The sequence below is a fragment of the Ceratosolen solmsi genome, unplaced genomic scaffold (assembly GCF_000503995.2).
Source record: "Ceratosolen solmsi marchali unplaced genomic scaffold, CerSol_1.0 scaffold80, whole genome shotgun sequence".
Taxonomy (NCBI): domain Eukaryota; kingdom Metazoa; phylum Arthropoda; class Insecta; order Hymenoptera; family Agaonidae; genus Ceratosolen; species Ceratosolen solmsi.
This window is the reverse complement of record NW_011948459.1, coordinates 10,481-31,846: the sequence shown is the minus strand read 5'-3', so window position 1 is coordinate 31,846 and position 21,366 is coordinate 10,481. Positions and strand designations below refer to the sequence as shown.

The window sequence follows — 21,366 nt, the reverse complement described above, 5'->3', positions numbered from 1 at the left end:
AATTTATCTAATTATAATATCTGATAACAAATACTATATTTACTCAATAAAATATTGTATATTTTATATTTTGACAGTATATCTTAGATAATCAAATAAACCAAATATAATATATATTTAAAGGTAGTACATATTAATTATTAAATTATTAATTTTATTTTTTGGTAGAAAATTAAAAAAATTTATGTTTCTTTTGCTGTAATTTTGTATAGCAAATATGTAAGATTTTGTCAATTCGAAATGGTTCTCATTATTTTAATATTTGTTATACTATGTCAAACTATGAGTTTTTAGATAGTACTGTTCTTAATACGCTGTATAAGAAAAACAAATTTTCTTTAAAAAAATTAACAAAAAAGTAGAGGAACTGAGATTATAAATACATAGTATCTCACCAAATGATTTTCACAGTAATAGTAGTAGTCACAGCGTATTGTTTTAGTTCCCAGCCTGAGGGGCATAAGGCGATATGTATGGTCCTGTAAGAATATATTGCACTGCAACGATCATCAATTGTGGTGTACTCCATCTGATAATGTACGAGCTTCCTGAAACAGAAAATATATTTTACTTGTTTACGGATTGCATTAGCGATTAAAATGTTGGAAAGTGATGAGAAACAATACAAAATTTTAAAATATAAGCAATTTAGTGATCAATCGTTGTTTTAATATGGTTTAAACATGTACTAGTTATCGTAAGTCTTTATTGTACGAAATTGAACAGCACATTATGTTTATTTTATAATCTAGCTTTCAAAATTGTATTGTATTGCCCAATTTTTTTTCAACTATAAATATTTTCTTTTTTCTAAATTATTTTGCCTTAGTAGGAATTGGATTACACTTTCTACTAGTATGTATATACATATGTAATTATTAGTACTTTTTTATCAACGGTGTAAAACATTTTTAGCTGCATATCATTGAAGCCAATTAATAGAAAGTATATAATAATAGAAATTATTGAACTTTCTTTCTTTCTCTCTCTCTCTCTATATATATATATATTTGTTACATATACATACAACATTATATATACATATAACTTTGTGAAATTATACCTACACACACGCGCGCGGCGCCTCCATACACACACACACACAGACCCATATATATTTGAATTATAATTTTTGTATATATATATGAAAATAAAAAATATACCCTTCATTCTATGCTATTTTATATTGTTATTGTATTAATTGTATAATGCAAAGTTATTTTCTCTGCATTATCAACATCAATTAATAATTTTTCTTTATATAAAGTTATATAAGAAATCCTAAAATCCATATTTTTATGTTATACTGTTCGTAATTGCACTGATCCGATTCGAAGGATTAAATGTGAAATTGCACTGATCTGGCTCGAAGGACCAAATGGTTGAAAATGTATATAATTTTCTGGCTCGAACTGCCAAGTTCGATAGTTGAGTTTATTTTTCGCCCGCCTTAGCGATGCTTAGGAAAGGAGTTAAGTGAAAGGGCTGTAAATATGTGCAGTGTGTATAAACTTCGTTAAAACGTCGTTTATTTTGGTTTTATTGACAATTACACTATTGTTGATCTGAATTATTTCTTCTCATGGGAGATCGTGAACTATCTTCTATCACAATGATGTAGTTGCTTCTTGGTGGTGGTGACGATGTCGTCGATAATGTTATAGGGATCAGCAATGGATTTTGTATACTCCTTGAAAGGGAATATAGCTTGCTTTTGAAGTCTATGCTAACGTTGTTGTTACCCTCAAAAGAGACTACTGGTATACCTTCGTATGAAGGAGTGGTCCAATACCATGCTTCGTGTAGTTAACTATTTCCTTGTACTGCAGTCAGCCCTTGACTGGTTATTAACTGTTGCGCACTGGACAATTGAACGTGTGTTCCTTGTAATGGCTGCAATGAGAGAACGTGACCGAGTGACGAGCTCACGGCTTTAGACTCTGACTTAATGGCGTGATTAGGGCGTAGAAGACTGACAAGGACGAGTAACTGACTCGGAGGAATAGCTGACTCGTGCTTCCTTAAGTATCCACACGGCAGCTAAACTAGCAGGAAACAATGCTTAGGTGTTGCTATTACTAAGACGAGGCATGCTTTAAGAACGTTCGAGAATATAAGCTTTAGACAATTCGAGAATTCAGTGTGTTAAATGTTTACAAAATTCTAGGACTAGGCTTCTATTCTAGGAATAAAATTTCCGAGAATCAAAGGTCTCGAAAAAATGTTCCAATTCCAAACATATACTTAAATATTTATGGGTTAATCATTAAGTCATTCATTTTTCATTCAAGTCTGTACAAACGAGTTCATTCAAATAAAATTTGTAACAATCAAGTAATTTGTAGTACATTTTGGTATACAAGTTCGAAATTAATGAAGTTATAAAGAGACTTTCTTACTAATATTACTTTTATATTTGAATAATAATAAATAAATATATAATTAATAATCATCATAATATTGAATTATATTATATAAATAAACTTTTTATTTTTATTTACATCAGTTAATTATTCATTTAAACTATTTAAAATAATAATATGATTTATAGTAATTCATACATTATAATTTTACTATTAAATATTTATTTAAATAAGCATAAAATAAATGTATAAATCTATGTAAAATACAGATATTAATTTATATTAGAAGATTGTATAATTACTTTTTTGGTGATTTTCTTTTTTTCGAAAATAATTATTTCTTTTAGATTTTAAATGTTAATTATGATAAATAATTACATATACTCTTTCTATCCATTTATTAATTATTAATTAAATTCATATTTTGCCTTATAAATAATGAGTTATAATACGAGTTTATGAAACAATGTTATGAATTTTAAGTATTTATATATAATATTCTATGTTGATATTTATTTATTTATATAAGTATTAACTTATTTTTCTGTGTTTTTATGTATTTATTTTTATTACTATTGTTCAGGATTGAACCACCCAACAAAAAATAAGAATTCATTGTTTGTTAAAATACGATTCCGATATATCACATTTAGATTAAGGCGCAATATTCGAATTATACGTTACAAAAATTCACTGGAAATTTAGCCGCACACTTTGTCCGCATAGCAACAAAGGAAGCTTCTCGAAGTTGTCAAAGCTTATTTCCAGAGAATTCACTAAAGCCTCCAAGAATTCATAACACCAAATACACGCAATCGTATTTAAAAAGCAACGAACGGAGAAGAAAACAGTCTTGTTGAATTACTCAAGTGAAACTAGTGTCAGTAATATCTGTGAAAGTCGAACTCGTCTGAAGGAATCCCTGCAAGGTATATTATTATTATTCTTCAATTGTTATTATTGCTGGCCAGTATATCAATATTATTTACATTGTGTCAAATCCTTGCCTAATTCTCGGGACCGCAACCCGGCCCATGTCTATTATAATTATCGATAGAGCCTGGCCTAAAAACCCTCTGACTTGAGTCCCTAGCAGACAAGCAAGAGAGGGCGCCAATCTTGATACTAGACCCCTGCCTAAATCTTAATTAATACTACGAGACATTACCGGTCACACCACAATAAATTGGTTCTGATCAAGCCACAAAAGAGGGCGACAAATATTCGTAATAATCCCCACCACCGGCATGAGCCGAATATCACTGTCAATTCCCAAGTCGAGTCAAGCGTCTAATCAGTCGCGAGCCGAAGCTCGCTTGATACTATTCGAGTATTGATATAAGCGTCGAAGCTCCGCGAGTCAACTAATGTCCAATGTGATTTAAGCACGACTCACACGATACATGACTATAAAATAAGACCCGAAATTGTTACCTAACAAAGATTGCACTCCCAGACGACGTTTCGACTTAATTATTAGCTGCCTAGTCACTGCATTCAACAATTCTCACCATAATAAAGAACACCTACAATACTGTAATAACTATTTAAATATAGGTCACTAAAGCCAATTGTATTTACTCTGAGTTGATGCATTAACCTCCCCACCCCCCCGTCACAATTAAACCGGTGGTACGGTCTAATCCACCCACCGTGATCTGCGATCATACTGGTGGCTGGAATTTCAAACAACTATATATATATATATATATATATATATATGTAATAGTTATTACCAATGTAATAAACTATTTAACAAAATATTATGTATTCGTCAAAAATATTTTGGGATTATTTTTTTTTTAATTTTAAAGCTTATCAAAGACTTGAGCTAATTAGAAATCTTATTTTATTAATCAATAAGAATAGACTCATTTGTCCCCGAATACTCACATACCGAAACGTAGCAAATTCACCTCTTAAAAGCATTCGCAAGCGGAAAGCTGAGTGGAGAAAAGTAAAGAAAGATTTTCTTCATTCAATGAAACTGCTGTTATATTGTCTTCTGAACTACACTATATTATATCATAGTATAATCTATACCAAACTTAACTTCCCGAGTAAGATTTTAAGATTTCGTCACGTTTATGCTTCGGTATTATGTTTACACACCCACAAACCTGCTCCTTCATTTTACTATCTGCAGATCCTTTTTAGAAACTTTATTGAACCATTAATTTTAATAGATTTAATCAAATTTTTCATTGAAGAAGATAGTGATGAAATAAAAGAGAAGAGGTATTAAAGCAAAAATATCTCTTCATCGATTATAAACTTTATTCATTTTTATTCTTAAGTAAGTAAAGTAAGTAAGAAGAAGTTAGCCAATTTTTTTCTAATTTTATAAGTTCTTAAAAATAAATATAATGTATTATAAATTAAATAATAAGATCAATAATATCTGTTTTTGCTTATAAAAAAACGAGATCAATGTACGTAAAATTTAAAATTCTTAAAAAACTATATTTTTTTAAATACATTACATTAGGTCAAATGATTATATATATATATATATATGCATCAAAAAGTTTGATAATTATCTTTCTACATATGTAGATGTAATAAGTTTTATATAATAAGGTCATTCTACACTCTTTAAATACTTGGATCAAGCATCCTTTCTCCAATGTATACGTATTTCATTTGTTTAAAATGAATTTTGAAAACTCTATTTTATGGATGAATAATTGTAAAATTATAAACAGATGGAAGTAAACATTCATTGCAAATAATATAATTTTGTAAGTTCATCTGAAAATTTATGAATATCTTGAAATTCTATCAATTATACCATTCGTATAAAAATATTTTAAGTCGTATTTTAATTTTGTACTTTAATTAGATTTTTAGATATCAAGTAAATTTAATTATCAAGACAAATTTTATAAAATTAAAAAATAATTATTTTTCAGTATATAAATCTATAACTTACTTAATTCTTCTTTCATATTTAAAAAAAAATCTGCAAATGTAATCGAAGTGTTAGCGCAAAATAAGTTTACTCTTTTGCAATGTATTGACTTTATGAAAACTCAAAATATTTATACCAAATTATTATGAAGTCATAGATAAACTAAAGAACTAAGAAAGATAAATAAATAAACAAGCTTGCTTTTTGCATTCATTGCAAAATTCTTTCTTTCACACCATTCTTATTGATCAACAATACCACAAAAACTTTTACATGAGGAAACGTGCAGTCATTCGACTAGTATTTGGATAGAAATGCAAGCGCACGTTTGCTTATGTGAATGAAAGCCTTTGAAAAAGGGAGCCATGAGTAGAAATATATGGTAGTGCATATATAATCGAATAAGAGTACAAAGAAGGAAGGACGCTAAGAGATAAGAAAGATCAAAAGTACGTAATTACTCAAAAATAAACACGGGGGGTGTTGGTCAAACCCTTCCACTTTGGGACTTGTCGACCGCTTGAAGTGCGTCTGTGGCGGTCGTCGAAGCACATAGTAGACGTACTCACCAGTAAAAGTCAACGGGCGGATAATGAATTAAATTATTTATGAAAGACGAACATCAAACTCAAACGACTAATTTTATGAGATTAATTCATACCTACTACTCTTCTATACATTCAACCTGCTACCTTCACTAATTATTTACTCCTTATTTCGTTTCTTAAATGAAGACCGATGAAACTATTTTTAGCAATATTGTCTTAGATTAAAATAATTATATAATATTATTTTTAGTTACATTAATCATATATTATATAAATTAAAGTACAAAATATATCTTATAAAATGTATATTTAAGAAAAATTTAACAAAAATTTTGACAATTGGTATCGACATTAAAAGCTTGTAAAATATTTATTCATTACGCTATAACGTTCATAAGGTTGATATATAATTAATTGCATGGTGACTTAAAAAAAAAACTGGTGACCTTGTATATATTTTTTATAAAAATCATTATTTAAACAGTTTATTTTATTTCTATAATTTTTATTTTTATAATAGCAATATTAATGATAATATAATCTTATTTAATAATAATTAATTTCTTAATAAACCGATAAAATAAAATGAAAATAAAATAACTGCCTGACTAGTTGTATTGGGCGTAAATTATGAAATAATTCTAATTAAAAAAAAATATCAATTTATATAAACTTTAATTATAGTATAGTAATAATAAATAGTTGAATCAAGATTCAATTATATATTAGACCATACAGTTTTTATTATTATATTTTAATTTGAAACATCAGAATATTAATTTTGGTTTTGATCGAATTGAAGAAGTTTTTTAGTGATAAACATATTTCCAGTAAAAATGAAAAAGAATTATTAAATTAATAAAGAAAATATTTAATAAAAATAATTTCAATAGAATAGTTAAAATAGTAAAAATTAATAATTGAAATATAAATATTGTAAAAATTGTCTCAAAAGTAGAAATAATGCAAAATATTGTATCCTACTTTTTATATTAAATTCTATAATTTATTATTCAGCTCAATCTTCATCCATATTCGAAAGTACAGAAAAATAAATAATCTTATATGATACTGTAGAACATGTGCAACAAGTAAAGCATCTTACTTAGCTTGCTACAAGCCTTGCATATGCACGCTAGCATGAGATGCACGTACGTACACATATTTATACACACGCGCGTTTTGTGGCAAAACTTATGCTAATCTCCGATCAATAGAATGTCAATAGGGGTATGGATGCAGGAGAGCGGTTATCTCGTGTTACATATAAGTTGAAAGTTCGCTTTTATAAGGATAGAGATGCACTGAGGGTAATTGGCCAGCTTTCGTGTAATATGAGATAAATGTGACGAAAAAATTAAAAAGCCAAGATAATATAAATAATGCTATTTGTATACAATGAATCGATGAAGAGACCAAAGTAAATTAAAAATGGGAAGATAATTAAATAGTTTTTATTTCATAGTTTTTATACATAGTTTTTATTGACGTCATACTATCCTTTTTATTTTGATGTAATAACAAAGTATTAAAATTCATGTATAATATATTTATTTCATACTTTAATATCTTATAACATGAACAGGATTTAAATTAAAATTTTATTTTATCTATTTATTCAATCTTCATTTATACTTAAATTAAACTATTGACTTATTATTTAACTGATAACTTAATTTAACTAATTTTTTATAACATTTATTTAATTAGTAAATTTTTAATTTATTTTTCTATAAGAAAAACAAAATTTTTAATTAGTAAAATGATTGTATATAAGTTATATTGAAGGTTAATATAAAAAACTAATGGTGAATAATTTGTACCTCAATATATTAACATTTGTCAAAATTGAATTAAGTTGTAATGAAATTAGTATTCGTAAATTTTCCAAATATACATACAAATTTTCACTGCGTTAAAAGCGATTTTCTTATAATATAAGTCAATAGAAAATCGATAAAAATATTTAGTATACAACCTATAGTTTAAGAATTTTATTGTATCAATCTTATTTGCTTTTTAGTAACTCTAAATTTAAATCGCATGTCCTTATTTATATTATATTATAATATAGATGAAAAATGATTATTACTACGAAAGAAATGTATTATATTTTTTTAAGCTACATCAAATAATCAAATAAGTTTCACAATAATATAAACGATTTGAATATTTAATTTGGGTTTTATTTAGTTATTGAATTTTTTTAATTAAACAATATCTTCAACAGTTGTAGTTATTTCATAATTTATAATAATTGAGAAAAATAAGGCACAGAAACTAATAATTAATGTATGATGTCACTAAATTTCAATAAATTATGTAAAATACGTTATTCTTTTATTTATTTGACATGATTTACGTTTTAATATCATAATTCAATTTATTTGCTAAATAACGAATCCAATAAAAATTCATGGGAATATTTTTCTTTATATGAAGACAAATAAGTTTAAATTAATTTCACAATTTTATAAAATATTTCACAAAAAGAAGGGCAGTTTATAATTTTTTAAAAATTAATGTTATTACTCATTAAAAATGCTTTTTAATAAAAAATATTAAGTACTGTAGGACAATGTAATAGATTATTAATCTTGATAAATCATTTATAGAAAATATTAAAGTTAAATATTAAAATTAAATATTAAATTAATATGTTTTTAATCGTCATTAAGTGGCCTTAGATATTAATACAAATATTAATAATAATAATAGGATTATTTAAAACCAATTATATTTATGTTTTAGAAAAGAATAAAACTTTTATAAATTATCAGATGCCTAGAATTCAGCGTAAAGAAAAGTACGAAATAATATTAAATTAATTTTGTAATTTATATTTCATTAACAGATGAAAAGAATAATTATTTATTGTTCATTAATTTTTCCTTAATATTACTTTGGATCATTTCTGCTGTGTATTTATTGTATGTTCCGATTTTTTGTAAAATAATTTTTCCATGAAAACCTATTTGAAGTATTTTTAAAAAAAACCTTTAAAATTTTTTTATGTAATAGTAATAATATATTTTTCAATTTTGAAAAATTAAAAATCAAAGTTTTAATTTGATATAAATACTGAAAAGCAGCTTTACTAAAAATACAAATCGAAGTCATATTTTAAAACATTACTTTTATACAAATATAGAATATTGCTTTTTATTGATAATATTATAATTCAAATAATAAAAAAATAATAATATGCTGAATATTAATATAATAATAAAAATATTATAATATTGTAGGAATTATGATAAAGTCAATTTAAAAGATAAATAATAATATTCTGTAAGAGTTAGGACTTTGAGAAAACAATAAGTAAATAGCTTTTTACGTATTATTAAACTTAAAAAAGAATAAATCTAATGATTAATTGTAAAGTTCGTATAGAATATACAGTAGAATGTCTTATCCATAATTTACAATTCAAGGTAATAAAGTTCGTTCACGCCAGTATTCATTATTTTAGGAATTTCTAAGTTAAATTTAAATTTATTTAACTCTCAAACTCATAATACTAATGAATGGTAGTTTCGAAATTAAAATTCCAGCGTAACATTTATGCAGGTCGACCTATCCCTCATGTCACTTTTAAAACTTAAAATATTACTTAATCGAAAAGATTAAATATTTAGTTTAATACTCTACAAAGAATATTACATATTTTGTAAGGTTCGCAATTCGCTACGTATGCACATACGTGTCCAACAAGCATTAACACATTAAATCAATTTGGACTGACTACCTCCTCTTGCTTCTCATCTATTGATGTACGAATTTTATTTATGAGAGCTGTTTCCAGGATTCTGTACTCTCGAATGCTCACCTATATCAAATGCTTCCCTAATTAATTACGAGATTCCATACTGATGGGGCAAGGGTGGCACTGTATAAACTCATACTAGTTGAATGTACAAGCGTAATTTTCCAAATCATGCACTATGCTTTTCGTTTTATAATGGCATATTTTTTTTACTTCTCTTTTCATTTTCTACATTTTGTATTATGATTAACTAACAAATTTTAAATTTGGCTAGCTGCCAAAAATGTAATTGTGTCACATTGGTTCTGCATCACGTGAAATAGTTGTGCGAAAAATTCCTTGGCTCATAATATTTTTTAAGGAGCTTTCTATTGTATACAATTGATATTTACAAACCAATTAGATTTATATCGTTCGTAATTTTTATTTCAAATATTATACAATCAGCGTAAGAAATTATATCGTTGTGTTATTTAAGAGAAGCACTAACAAAACGTTAAAGACTACTAAAAAATTGTAAAGAACAAAGCCGATTCTTCGAATAATAATGTCATTTAATCATTATTATGTGGTTAGTATTATTACTTTTTTATTACTAATAGAAATAATAATTGAATAATAAACTGTTAATAACTATGAATCGAAATTTTGTATATATGACAAAAAATATTTTTATTAATTTCTTTTAAGTAATTTTTTTGAAGTTTAATTTGAAGTATTTATGAGTATGTTACGATCTTAGCATATAAGCAAATTAAATAAAATATAGTCAATTTTTTAGACATATCATAAAAATAATTATAAAAATTATCTAAAATTGTACATATTCTACCTTTTAATATTTACAAATTGATTACTTAAAATATTTTTTAAAACGATTCAAATGAAATTATTATAAAATCTTAATAATTTTAAAAGATCAGTTAAAACATACATTTATATAGTAATTACTGTTTTAAAATATTATTACATTAAAAAATTATTTTTAAACAGAGTTTTGTTAAATAGCGATTAATTGAAAAGTTGAAATAATTACATTAAATTAATGAACTAAAATTAATGAAAAATTATTTCTCAAAAAATATTTAATATTTTTAAAAATACTATAAAAGATGTTTTCTAACTCTCTAATAGTGAATAAGTCTAAAAGAACTATTCGCTCGAATTATATAACTATAATTATGAAATAATTATAATAGAATAGAAATATTTATCTTGTTATAATCTATTATAATGAGTGAATTTGTTTTAGATCACATACAAAGTAAAAATAATTCATTATAATGTAATAATGAATCCTAACTTGCAACAATTGAAATCAATCAAAAATACAAAGGGCATAAAACCAGCATATAGAGTGTTCTCTGTTTATGCTTCGTCTTAAATAAATTTTATGCTTATAAATAATAGAAGAAAATACTAGCTATAAGGGGACGATTTCAGTAAAATAAAATAAAATAACAGTGGAATTTATATTGTGTATGAAATGTTCACTACACTTCTACAAAGTAAAAGTTATTCATCTTGGCAGAAACTAATCACCCGGTCTGAACTCAGTCACGAAGACTTGCATTCTATCCATTAACTATATTACTCACTCGAGATTAGGTTATTCTTGTGTATTTTGCAGTGCCTGCCAGAAGCACACTTCCGTATCGACACCGTCATTTCCCCTATAAACATAAGGCATATATACCCAGAAGCACGTACAGTACAGGATATCCGACGTATTTCAAGAAAGTTTCAACCCTCTTGGGAACCATCTTCCTTATAAGTGCGTGACCATTATAATTCTTGGCTCTATCGCGATTTACTATGCCAAACCAATCGCAAAATCCATAGTTAGAACTTACTAACATTTTTTTCTTTGTTCTTGTCAAGGGCTGTAGGGCATTACAATAATAACGCGTAAGGCACTATTCAGAGATTGGTAATTATAAATTTATCCATGTCTCATCACTGGACATAGCCGTTTAAACTACGTATTACTATGAGGTACTTTGTTCTTTTGACAAATGAAACACTACCTTTTTATTACCTTTTAAAATTTTTTAAATTATACATAGATCAATAAATAATATAATTAAATAATGAATAATAGAACGCATTTTTCAGATTAAAATAAATTGTAGTAAATTTCTATATTATTTGTTATCATATAGTTCATAATATATAATAATATATAACAATTTGGTTTAAAAAAACTAATATATATATATATATTTATATAATGTGTTTTACAATATGTAAGTAAGATATTTCAATAATTATTTAACTATAAGATATAAAAAAAATTTTACTTTAAAACTTTTAAGTTTATTTCTTATTTAATTATTAACATTTGCAAATTAAATTTTTTTTTCAATATTTTTAATATCAAATAATATAAAAAATTTAATGAACATTCTATTTTTATTTTAACAATTTAAAAAAAGAAAGAATTTTATAAAAATTAAATACATTAGTTTTTTTTATATTTGAATATATTAAAAATCATAAAGTTTAATAGGAATGAAGACGTATATCATAAACATTTATTATATATCTTATATGAAGATATTGATAATCTAATTCACAATTGCACTATATTAATGGTTTATCATAATATATAGCTTTAATTAATGGTCATGTATTTATTAATATGAAATTATTTTGTATGAAAATATATGAATAATTAAAGAGTTTATTTAGCTTTATTATAAAAAATCAAAACTATAATGAAACAGGCTGTTTGAATGCTTACATTGTTTAAAGTATAATCACACTAGAAATTTTAAAAATTAATACTTTGAGGTTCTAAGAATTTTAGAATTCCCTTCTACACATTTCCATTTGTGGTAATTCTGAAATTAAAAAATTCTAATTTAATGTCTTTAACTATTATAATAACTTTATAAGTTTTAAATAACATTAGCATTTTTTTTTAATTTTTAATATAAGATATTAGTATCATATAAATATGCAAACTTATTAGAAATTTATTTTTAAGCCATTTATGATCAAAATTAAAAAATATTAATTTTCAAAATGTATTTATTTAAAATATTTAAAATTGTCATAAATATAATTAATTTTTTCTAAAATCATATATATTAATAACAACATATCAACATTGAAAGTTATAAACTTCTGCTGCCGATTATAAATTAGACATATTAAATTAATAATGCAAATAGAATTTCAATATTACTTAAGTGCCATTTTGTTAGTAAAAGACTTTTTATTGAAATAATTAAAAAAGCAATATTTTTCGATAGCACTAGTATTACCTCTACGTATATGAATAATGTTACTTTAATTTTGTATATAAATATATTATATCATATAAGTAAATAATTTATAATTAAGATAAATAAGGGTACAAGGAAATAATGAGTATAAGAAATATGGTACTGGCATGAACTTTATAAATAATAAAAAATTTATAAATTTTATAAAATAAACTTTATAAAATAATATAAAAATATTATTTAATGGTCAAAATTGAAATGTTATTTTTTTTACTTGATAAAATATAAGGTAAGATTTGCAAAATTTGAATGATTTATTTATATTCATGAATCACTTCAATCTAATCAATCGAAATAATTTTCTACATCCTAAGCAATTGCAGATATAAATTTGATCAAATGTTAGAATATTTGTATATAATTATAAGATTATTTTATTAATAACTATACTTTTAATATATATATATAATAACATATTTTTTTGTAAACTTATTGCATAAAGTGTTTTAAAGTGTTTATAGTTTAATGAGAACAATTAAAACTTTATAAAAAGTATACAAAGACATGATTATGTAAAATATATTTTCAAATTTATAATTTATTCTTTATTAAAAATTATTGTAAATTCTTTTTTTTTACTAATTGTAAATATGTCATTTTAATATATTCTAAACTAGGTTATTTCCAGCATATGTCTTTAATTAGCATACATTAATGTAATATTTTTATTTACTAAATTTGAAAACAAAAATATTAAAAATTAATAAATTATTGAGTATTTTCATCAAGGTAGTAATTTATTTATTTTATTTTTTAATCAAAAAGCATTTTAATATTCAAAATTTATTCAATTTACTTAAACAATTATTTAAGTTTTTAGAAAATAACTAGAATTCTAAATATGTTGAAAATAAAAATTAGTATTCAGAAGATAATGAATGATACTATAAACATTATAAAAAGTTTTAAAAAATTTGGAAAATATACCTTTATAGAAATGTAATTAAATTGGCGGAATTCAAATTATTTAAAAATTTTTTAATTTATAAATTTAATTTTCATTTGAATTAAATTAGTATCTATAATTAATAAATATATTACAATCAATATAAGTTTTCGTGATATTTTGTAATGAATATTATGACTAGAAAGTCACTTGCAATTTTCAAATTGCTTTACGTATGAGATATATTTTAAAATACGTAAAATATCCAAGGATAGTCAACGTTATCAATTCATTTTAAGAATGCTTGTAAATATACTTTCTCTATAATATATAGAAGTATTACAATATAATTAATTATTGTGGATGTATTAGGTATAATTGTTATCAATATTGGTTTGCAGTTATAAAATAATGTAATGCTGAAAGTAAATTCAGATCATAATATAAAATTATACTTTAGTAATTTGCATATTGTGAATTAAATTAAATCATAATTTTGATATAATTAAAACTTTTAATCAGCAATGCATTTAGAGAAACATTATGAACTATTATTAATTACATTAAATTATTATTAGTCAATTTGTTCAAAGTTCTTTGTGACGAATATCGTATTTTAACGTTTAATAAGTGTAGTATTTATTTTATAATAGTAGGTATTTATATAGGCATAATTGTTATTGTAATATTACTAATATTATTGCATATCTTTTTTTAGTATGTGAGATTATACAGATGTAAAAAGGTATATATATATTTATTATCGTATAAACAAATTGTAGTTTAAATAATATATGTGTGTGTATGCGTGTGTACATATTTTGTTAGAAAGGAAAGATGAGATGGTAAAATATAAAGGTATGTAGAATTTCACAATTCTTTCCTTTTCATGTGAGGATCAGTTTATGACATTCTCCGATATCGTGTTTTCATATAGCCATGCAATTTTAATGCTGATATGTCGATAATATAACATTTGATGAAACTGAATATGTGCATACTCTCAAGGGGTCATTTGATCTTATGGGAATTCTCATAAATTAAGCATGGAAGAATCGATTGTGAGCAAAAACACGTTTACTAAATATTAACATATATGTGTATAAACTGCAAAATTTTAAGTGCTTCAGATAATTATATAACTTTTTAATTATTAAAATAAAATGTATTTTAACGTATAATAATACCCATAATGGAACTTTCTATTATAATAAATATGATAGTATATTTTCATTCTAGTTCTATTTTATATTATATTTTATTTTATATTATAATTTTATTTCATATTGTATATTTGAAAAACTAAATCATCATTTTATGTAACTTCATAAATTAATCATAAATTAACTTCATAAATATTCATTAATTTTTGTATGTACATTCAATTAAATAAGGGAAATTAATTCAATTTGATATTTATAAAATTTATATTCTTCAAAATTATTATGTAATTTTTTTTCAAATCATTTTATAAATTTTTAAGTAATAATATAACTTTAGTGATTTTAGCTTCATAATTCAATGAATTTTGAAAGTAAATTATTATTGAATAAATTATCATTCTCCGTAACATAATTAGATTAATGGTCAAATATAACATGTATGTATTTTATATACGTTCTATTTAGAGATTCGGTTAACAAAAGTTTTGCTTTACGTCGTATAAATGTAGATTAAGTACTATCCCTAGTGAACACCGTTAACAGGAAAACTGAATTTTCATAATAACATGTATACATAAACTCAGTTTATATTTGAATATACTTTTTGAACTCATAATTATAAAAGGCACAATTGCAATGTAAATCTGTTTCTTCAGTCATAATAGATAAATACGTAGATTATTATCAAAATTTCTACAAAAGAAGGCTTTACAATTTTTAAAACATTCTATATTACTGAACATCGTGAACAAATGTAGTTAAACTGTTTTAAACAGTTTTAACTGTGTTAGAATATGTTGACGATAATTTAGAAGAAATTTAACTAAATATATTTCTTATATTTTGAAATTATAAATGTATTATATATTTAAATTTATATACTATATATAATAATCGTAAAATTATGAGTAATACGGTTTTTGAATTGGTTGATATTGAAAGAATTCAATATAATTTATAATATATGGAACAAAAAAATAAAAATTTTTTAGTAATTTAGTAATATACCTTATCATAAATGATTAATATTTTAATAAAGTAGAGTATTTACATGAAATTAATTCTTTCGCAGAGATTATCTAAATAAACTAAATTATTTTTTGAATAATGAATTGCTTCAAATCAGAAATATATTGCAATTTTAAAAAATAGTGATCATACTAGCATAATTGTTAAAATTTTTGAAAAGAAAAAGTCTTGACTTGAAAAGTTTTCTGAAGCTCTGTAGCAGTTTATTTATTTTCGTAATTACCATATGTCGATTAAAAAACAAAATTCTAGGGGTTCAGAGCATAATTCGTAGGGTAAGATTCGGGGCCAAAAAAAAAAAATGAATCATAAACATTGCTTAACGAAATTTAGTTGAGAATCAGTCAATTATACATAGTATAAAAGAAATTTCCTTAATCTCGCCAACAAATACATGTATTTTTATATGTTAAAAGAATAATACATATATTCTCTAGGTTTTTCTCTTTTTTCCATATTCTTTAATCGTGCTCACTGAGCTTCGGTGTGGCTATATAAGATATTATTTTATTCTAATCTTTTTGTATTTGCTAACCTACCGTTTATCTCCCGGGAAATCACAAAGAAGATGTGAATGACAACAATGCCCAACGTTGAGACTAGAATGAGAATAGACGAAAAATAATAACGAGAGAGTAAGAAGAATATAAACTGTGAGAAATAAGATATATTATATTACATATCTTAGTTATTCCTAACAAATTTACACACATACATATATATATATATATATATATATATAAATTCATAGATGAAATTATACAGAATTTTTTGTATTTTAAATAGATTCATATATTTCAAAGTTCCTATTTATTTTATATAATTCATTATAATTTATAATGTATATTTTTTACTTTTTTGGAACAAATAACGGCATATACAAAATTCTTACAATTCGCCTACAAATAGAACAATAAGCAACATATTATTATATAAATTTAAAGTTAATATTATTTACAGTTGCCTATCGCTATAATTCTTTCAATTTTTGGTTTTATAAGATAACAAAAATATAAATAATTTAAGTATTATTTGATTACATCTTTTGGATTCCAAGTATTATCCCTTAAAATTTTATATAATAAAAATTTGTTTTATAACAACATTTTTTAAGTTTTTGAAGCATGCTATTATTTGATAAAATCTTAAATAAAGAAATATTTTAATTTTTCATGTTTGTTATATTTTCTAAATCGATATTGATAAATTATAACTTGTTTTTATTATGAATATTGAAAAATTAACTTATTGTATAAATTAATCATTGTGGTTTAATTATTGTATTAACTTATTGTATTAATTTTATTATTTCTTATTGATACTATCAGTACTTGCTTTTTTTCTCATTAATTTTTGGATTTGTTAGAAACCATATTTCTTATATGGCAAGTAATATGAATGCTAACGCATCTCTTCTATAAAATAATTACAAAAATTACGTATGATTAAATAAATCCTGACTTCCATGAATCTTTATAATAAGACTGATCTATCAATAGTGGCGAAAACCTTATACGGTAGTACTGACATGAATGGCGCGACGTATACACCTACCATTCAGTAAATTTCATTATTTTTGATCTGTACTTATTCTGAACTGGGAGTTTAAATTGTTAGACATAATAGTACTTTTGAATGACGTTGATAACCTCCCAAAACAATCTATGAAGCAAATAATTTGTTTTACTGTGTGCACAAGTGAGCACATGTTGATGGACTGGGGAAGGAAAGCAAATAACCCGAATATGAGGTTTTGCAAACTGCAATAGTTCTTCCATGAATTTTTCTGTTGCTAATCCAACAGTTTCAGGTTACGTCGGAACCGAATCAAACTACAAAGCAATTAACAGATAGACTTGCAGCTCTTTAAGTAGAATATACTGTTGCTCTGGAATACTTCATTCCTCATTTGGAAAATTCATGCATCTGTAAACGATATAAAAAATATGCAAGGTTTTCACAAATTGTAATTTCCTTGTTTACCATTTTTTCTAATTTTTTTTATATATGTTTAAAAAATAACATTATGTTTAAAAAATTCCATGTATTATAAATCAATATAATAAATTTTACTATGAAAGATTATATCGTATAAAATGAAAAAGAGATTAAAAAAATTAATTATATTATAAGTATTGGAATATTTAGATGATGAAAATTTAACTAACTAGTAAAAATTTATAAAAATTATAATTCCCAAGTACAATGAAGACAAAATAAAAATAATATTTTGCATTTATAAACAAAAAAATGTTCAGTATTTGCAATTTTGGTATTGAATATTGTTTCATTGAAGCTTACAAATAATTTATAAATAAGATATATATATATTTATATATAAGTTATAAAAAATTAGCATATAAAATAACTTATTACATAACGAATTTAAGGATTAAAAAATAATATTAAATTAAATTAAAAATTTAATACAAATATTTAAATAATTCTTTGAATACATAGAATTATATAAGTTTATAATATATATATATATAATAAAAATTTTACATATAATACATAAACTAGGTGAAATATTTTTTATTTACAATATTTAATAACTGTTTATGAATTAAAAATTTATTTGATGCGTACAATGAAAATAGGATAGATAAATGCATTTTATGAGTGTAAAAATGTATTTCATACATGAAGAGAATAATCAATACAACATATGATGAGACTATTATTTATAAATAATAAAAAGTGCGAGCGTAGTAAGTTGTATTTTATATTCAATATTTCACTCTACATTTTATCTGTGTGAAAAATATTTTTAATACGTATGTATGTAAAACAGTCTATTTTCTCCATATTCGCCTCAATAATATTTATTATTGAAAACTCATTTTCAATCATTTTTTTTGTTTGTTAATGATACCACTTGTACCGATAACCAAATGCACATATATTCATGATTAAGGACACAGGTGTGGATAATGGTTGCGTTTAAAATATAATTGGATAAGTACGATCGTTACAATAAATTTCGATGTTACTACAGCGAAGGCGAAGGGATAGGCTTGAGAGAGAAAGAAAGAGAGAGAGAGAGAGAGAGAGAGAGAGAGAGAGAGACAAAAGGACATGAATAGGAGGAAGCACATCGAGAAAGGAGAAAGCCAAGTATAGTCTTTACAATGGGATATATTCATAAATCTACTACATGTGCAATCTCAATTTGTTTCTTTTCGTTATTCTTCAAAATTCCTAACCCCGTTGCTGTTCAAAATATAATTATAACCTGCAGTGTCGTGATTTTTCTTTTACATCATATAATAATATATTGATATAAATTTTATTAAAAATATTTCTATGAAGTCTTTATAAAACGTATTTTAAATATTATTAAAACTAATTGTCAAATTGCTTTCAATCTTATTTAAATATTTTATTGTATTGCTAAATTTCAAGATATAATATTTTAGTGTATTTAATATTCAGTTTGTATTCATTTTTTATTTAATATTCACTTTTATGAATTATCAAAAAATAATTCATTCCAAAATGTTAATTTATAAATACTATCTTCACTTAAGTGAAGATTCGGTACAGCCCATTATCTTCAATTTTACCAGCTGAATTATTAGTAAAAGTTACAAATTTTTAATCGAATTTATTATATATTGATTATAATATGGATGAGGAACAATATGCATTTGTAATAAGAGGATTTACCATTGTGAATCATTATTTAATTATTACTTATAAAGAATTATTTAGACACTGTTAGTTTATTAGGCAAATGATACGGTATATGTTTTCATTATTTTATTATTTTGGTTAAATTTATATGCACATAATTCTAATTAAGATACTAATGGTATTGAGAAAAACCATCTTAATAAAACAAAACCTTTTTAAAGTTTATGAATGTATACGAATACTTTAAAGTAATCATTTAATTCTTTTACGTCGTATACTTTAGAATAGGTTACGGTTTTTATTTTGAAAGCATTATGTTAAAATACTTAGGATTTAAATGAAAACAATACGTGATCAATTAAATACATTTACCCAATAAATATTGGCTATGAAGTTTCAATTAAGACATCTTATCAGGGGCATAATTAAAAAGATAAAAGAAAGAGTAACAAGTGAATTAATATAGAGACATAAGCGGTTTATCTAGAATCGACAGTGCATGGTGCAGAATAGGTAATAATTTCAAATGGTGTCATTGGCGTCGCGCGAAATGCATCTGATTCATGTGTAAGCTGCATCCACTGCGTCGTGCTTGTTTGGCTGTTTCGGGCCAGGGTTGGATCGGGGTGATAGGTGGATAATTAAGTGAAGTCTTTGAAGCAGCTCACCTGTGCTTTGTCCAGCAACGTCGCTACCACCGTTGCTACGATTTTCGTCTGGACTGTCATATTCCTGTTCGCGTATCACTGGTCTCTCAGTACGTCTCGTATAATATGGAGTATACGGGAATGGCCAAAATGTTGTCAAACGTTTCAATGAAGGTAGTGCCGTAGTACTCTTGTGCCCTGTAAAATACAGATGACAAAAACATTCTTGTGGATAGGCTATATACTGGTTATTTTCGCGGATGCCCATGCCCTTAAAATACTATTCTACACCATACAGAGTCTATGTCAGAAGAAATTATAAATATTTTCATATCGATTGAGCATTAGCAACGCTTAGCTGCATCGCTAAAAGACTTGAGAATTTAGGCGTTGGACTAGTTGAATAATATCGCCTAGGTTGAGACATATATCACTCATGACGACAATCCTGCTAACATCTGCAAGGGTCTCACGCTAAAATGTTTGGTGCTGCTCTTATAAATTCAAAATAATTAATTAGAATATTAAAGTAAATTCATCAAGTGCGTTTCAAATTTGTGATGTGGACTAAATAATATGTATAAATAGTATTGATATTTAAATAATATTACGCAACACATTGTATTAAAAGAATTTATATTGAGTAATTTCGCTTAGTATTTTTAGTATAAATAATCAGAACTGTAATGAAGCGTATAGAAAAAAAAATCTATCAATTATTAAATTATTAAATATAGTATCATAAATTACAATGAAACAATCTTATTTAAGATTTTAATACATAAATACATTTTAATATATATCAGAATAATATTATTTCTACTAAAAGGAGGTATAATTTAAAAATTTTATAGACATTGATATATTCTTATTTTTATTAATTTTCTTATTTATTTATTATCTCATTTTATATTATTTTATTTAATAAATACAAAAAACTTTTGTGAATTGCATATGATTATTCATTACTATGACATAGATATGATGCATAAAATGGACAGTCTTTAATTACTTTTGTTCAAAATTTATTAAAACTAATATTTGTAGGTAAAAGTATTATTAAAAGTGGAGGCTCTACAAAAAAAATTATACAGTAGGATAATCATATATCTGTATTTATAATAATT

General features: G+C 24.2%; 1 protein-coding gene across 2 annotated transcripts; it reads right to left on the bottom strand.

Annotated features, from left to right (window-relative positions):
• Nucleotides 1-433: 433 nt before the first annotated feature.
• Nucleotides 434-20,522, bottom strand: LOC105366863 (uncharacterized). Of its 2 annotated transcripts, none has more exons than XR_913029.1 (2): nucleotides 3,048-3,163; nucleotides 434-548 (listed from the first exon to the last, which is right to left on the bottom strand). XR_913029.1 is itself a non-coding variant. In XM_011505450.1 (2 exons), the coding sequence occupies exons 1-2, from the start codon at nucleotides 20,505-20,507 to the stop codon at nucleotides 439-441; spliced, it is 357 nt and encodes a 118-aa protein (XP_011503752.1). In that variant the 5' UTR covers nucleotides 20,508-20,522; the 3' UTR covers nucleotides 434-438. The 2 variants fall into 2 exon arrangements, 1 of the variants encoding a protein (XP_011503752.1); XM_011505450.1 differs by lacking the exon at nucleotides 3,048-3,163 and adding an exon at nucleotides 20,261-20,522.
• Between the last annotated feature and the right edge of the window lie 844 nt (nucleotides 20,523-21,366).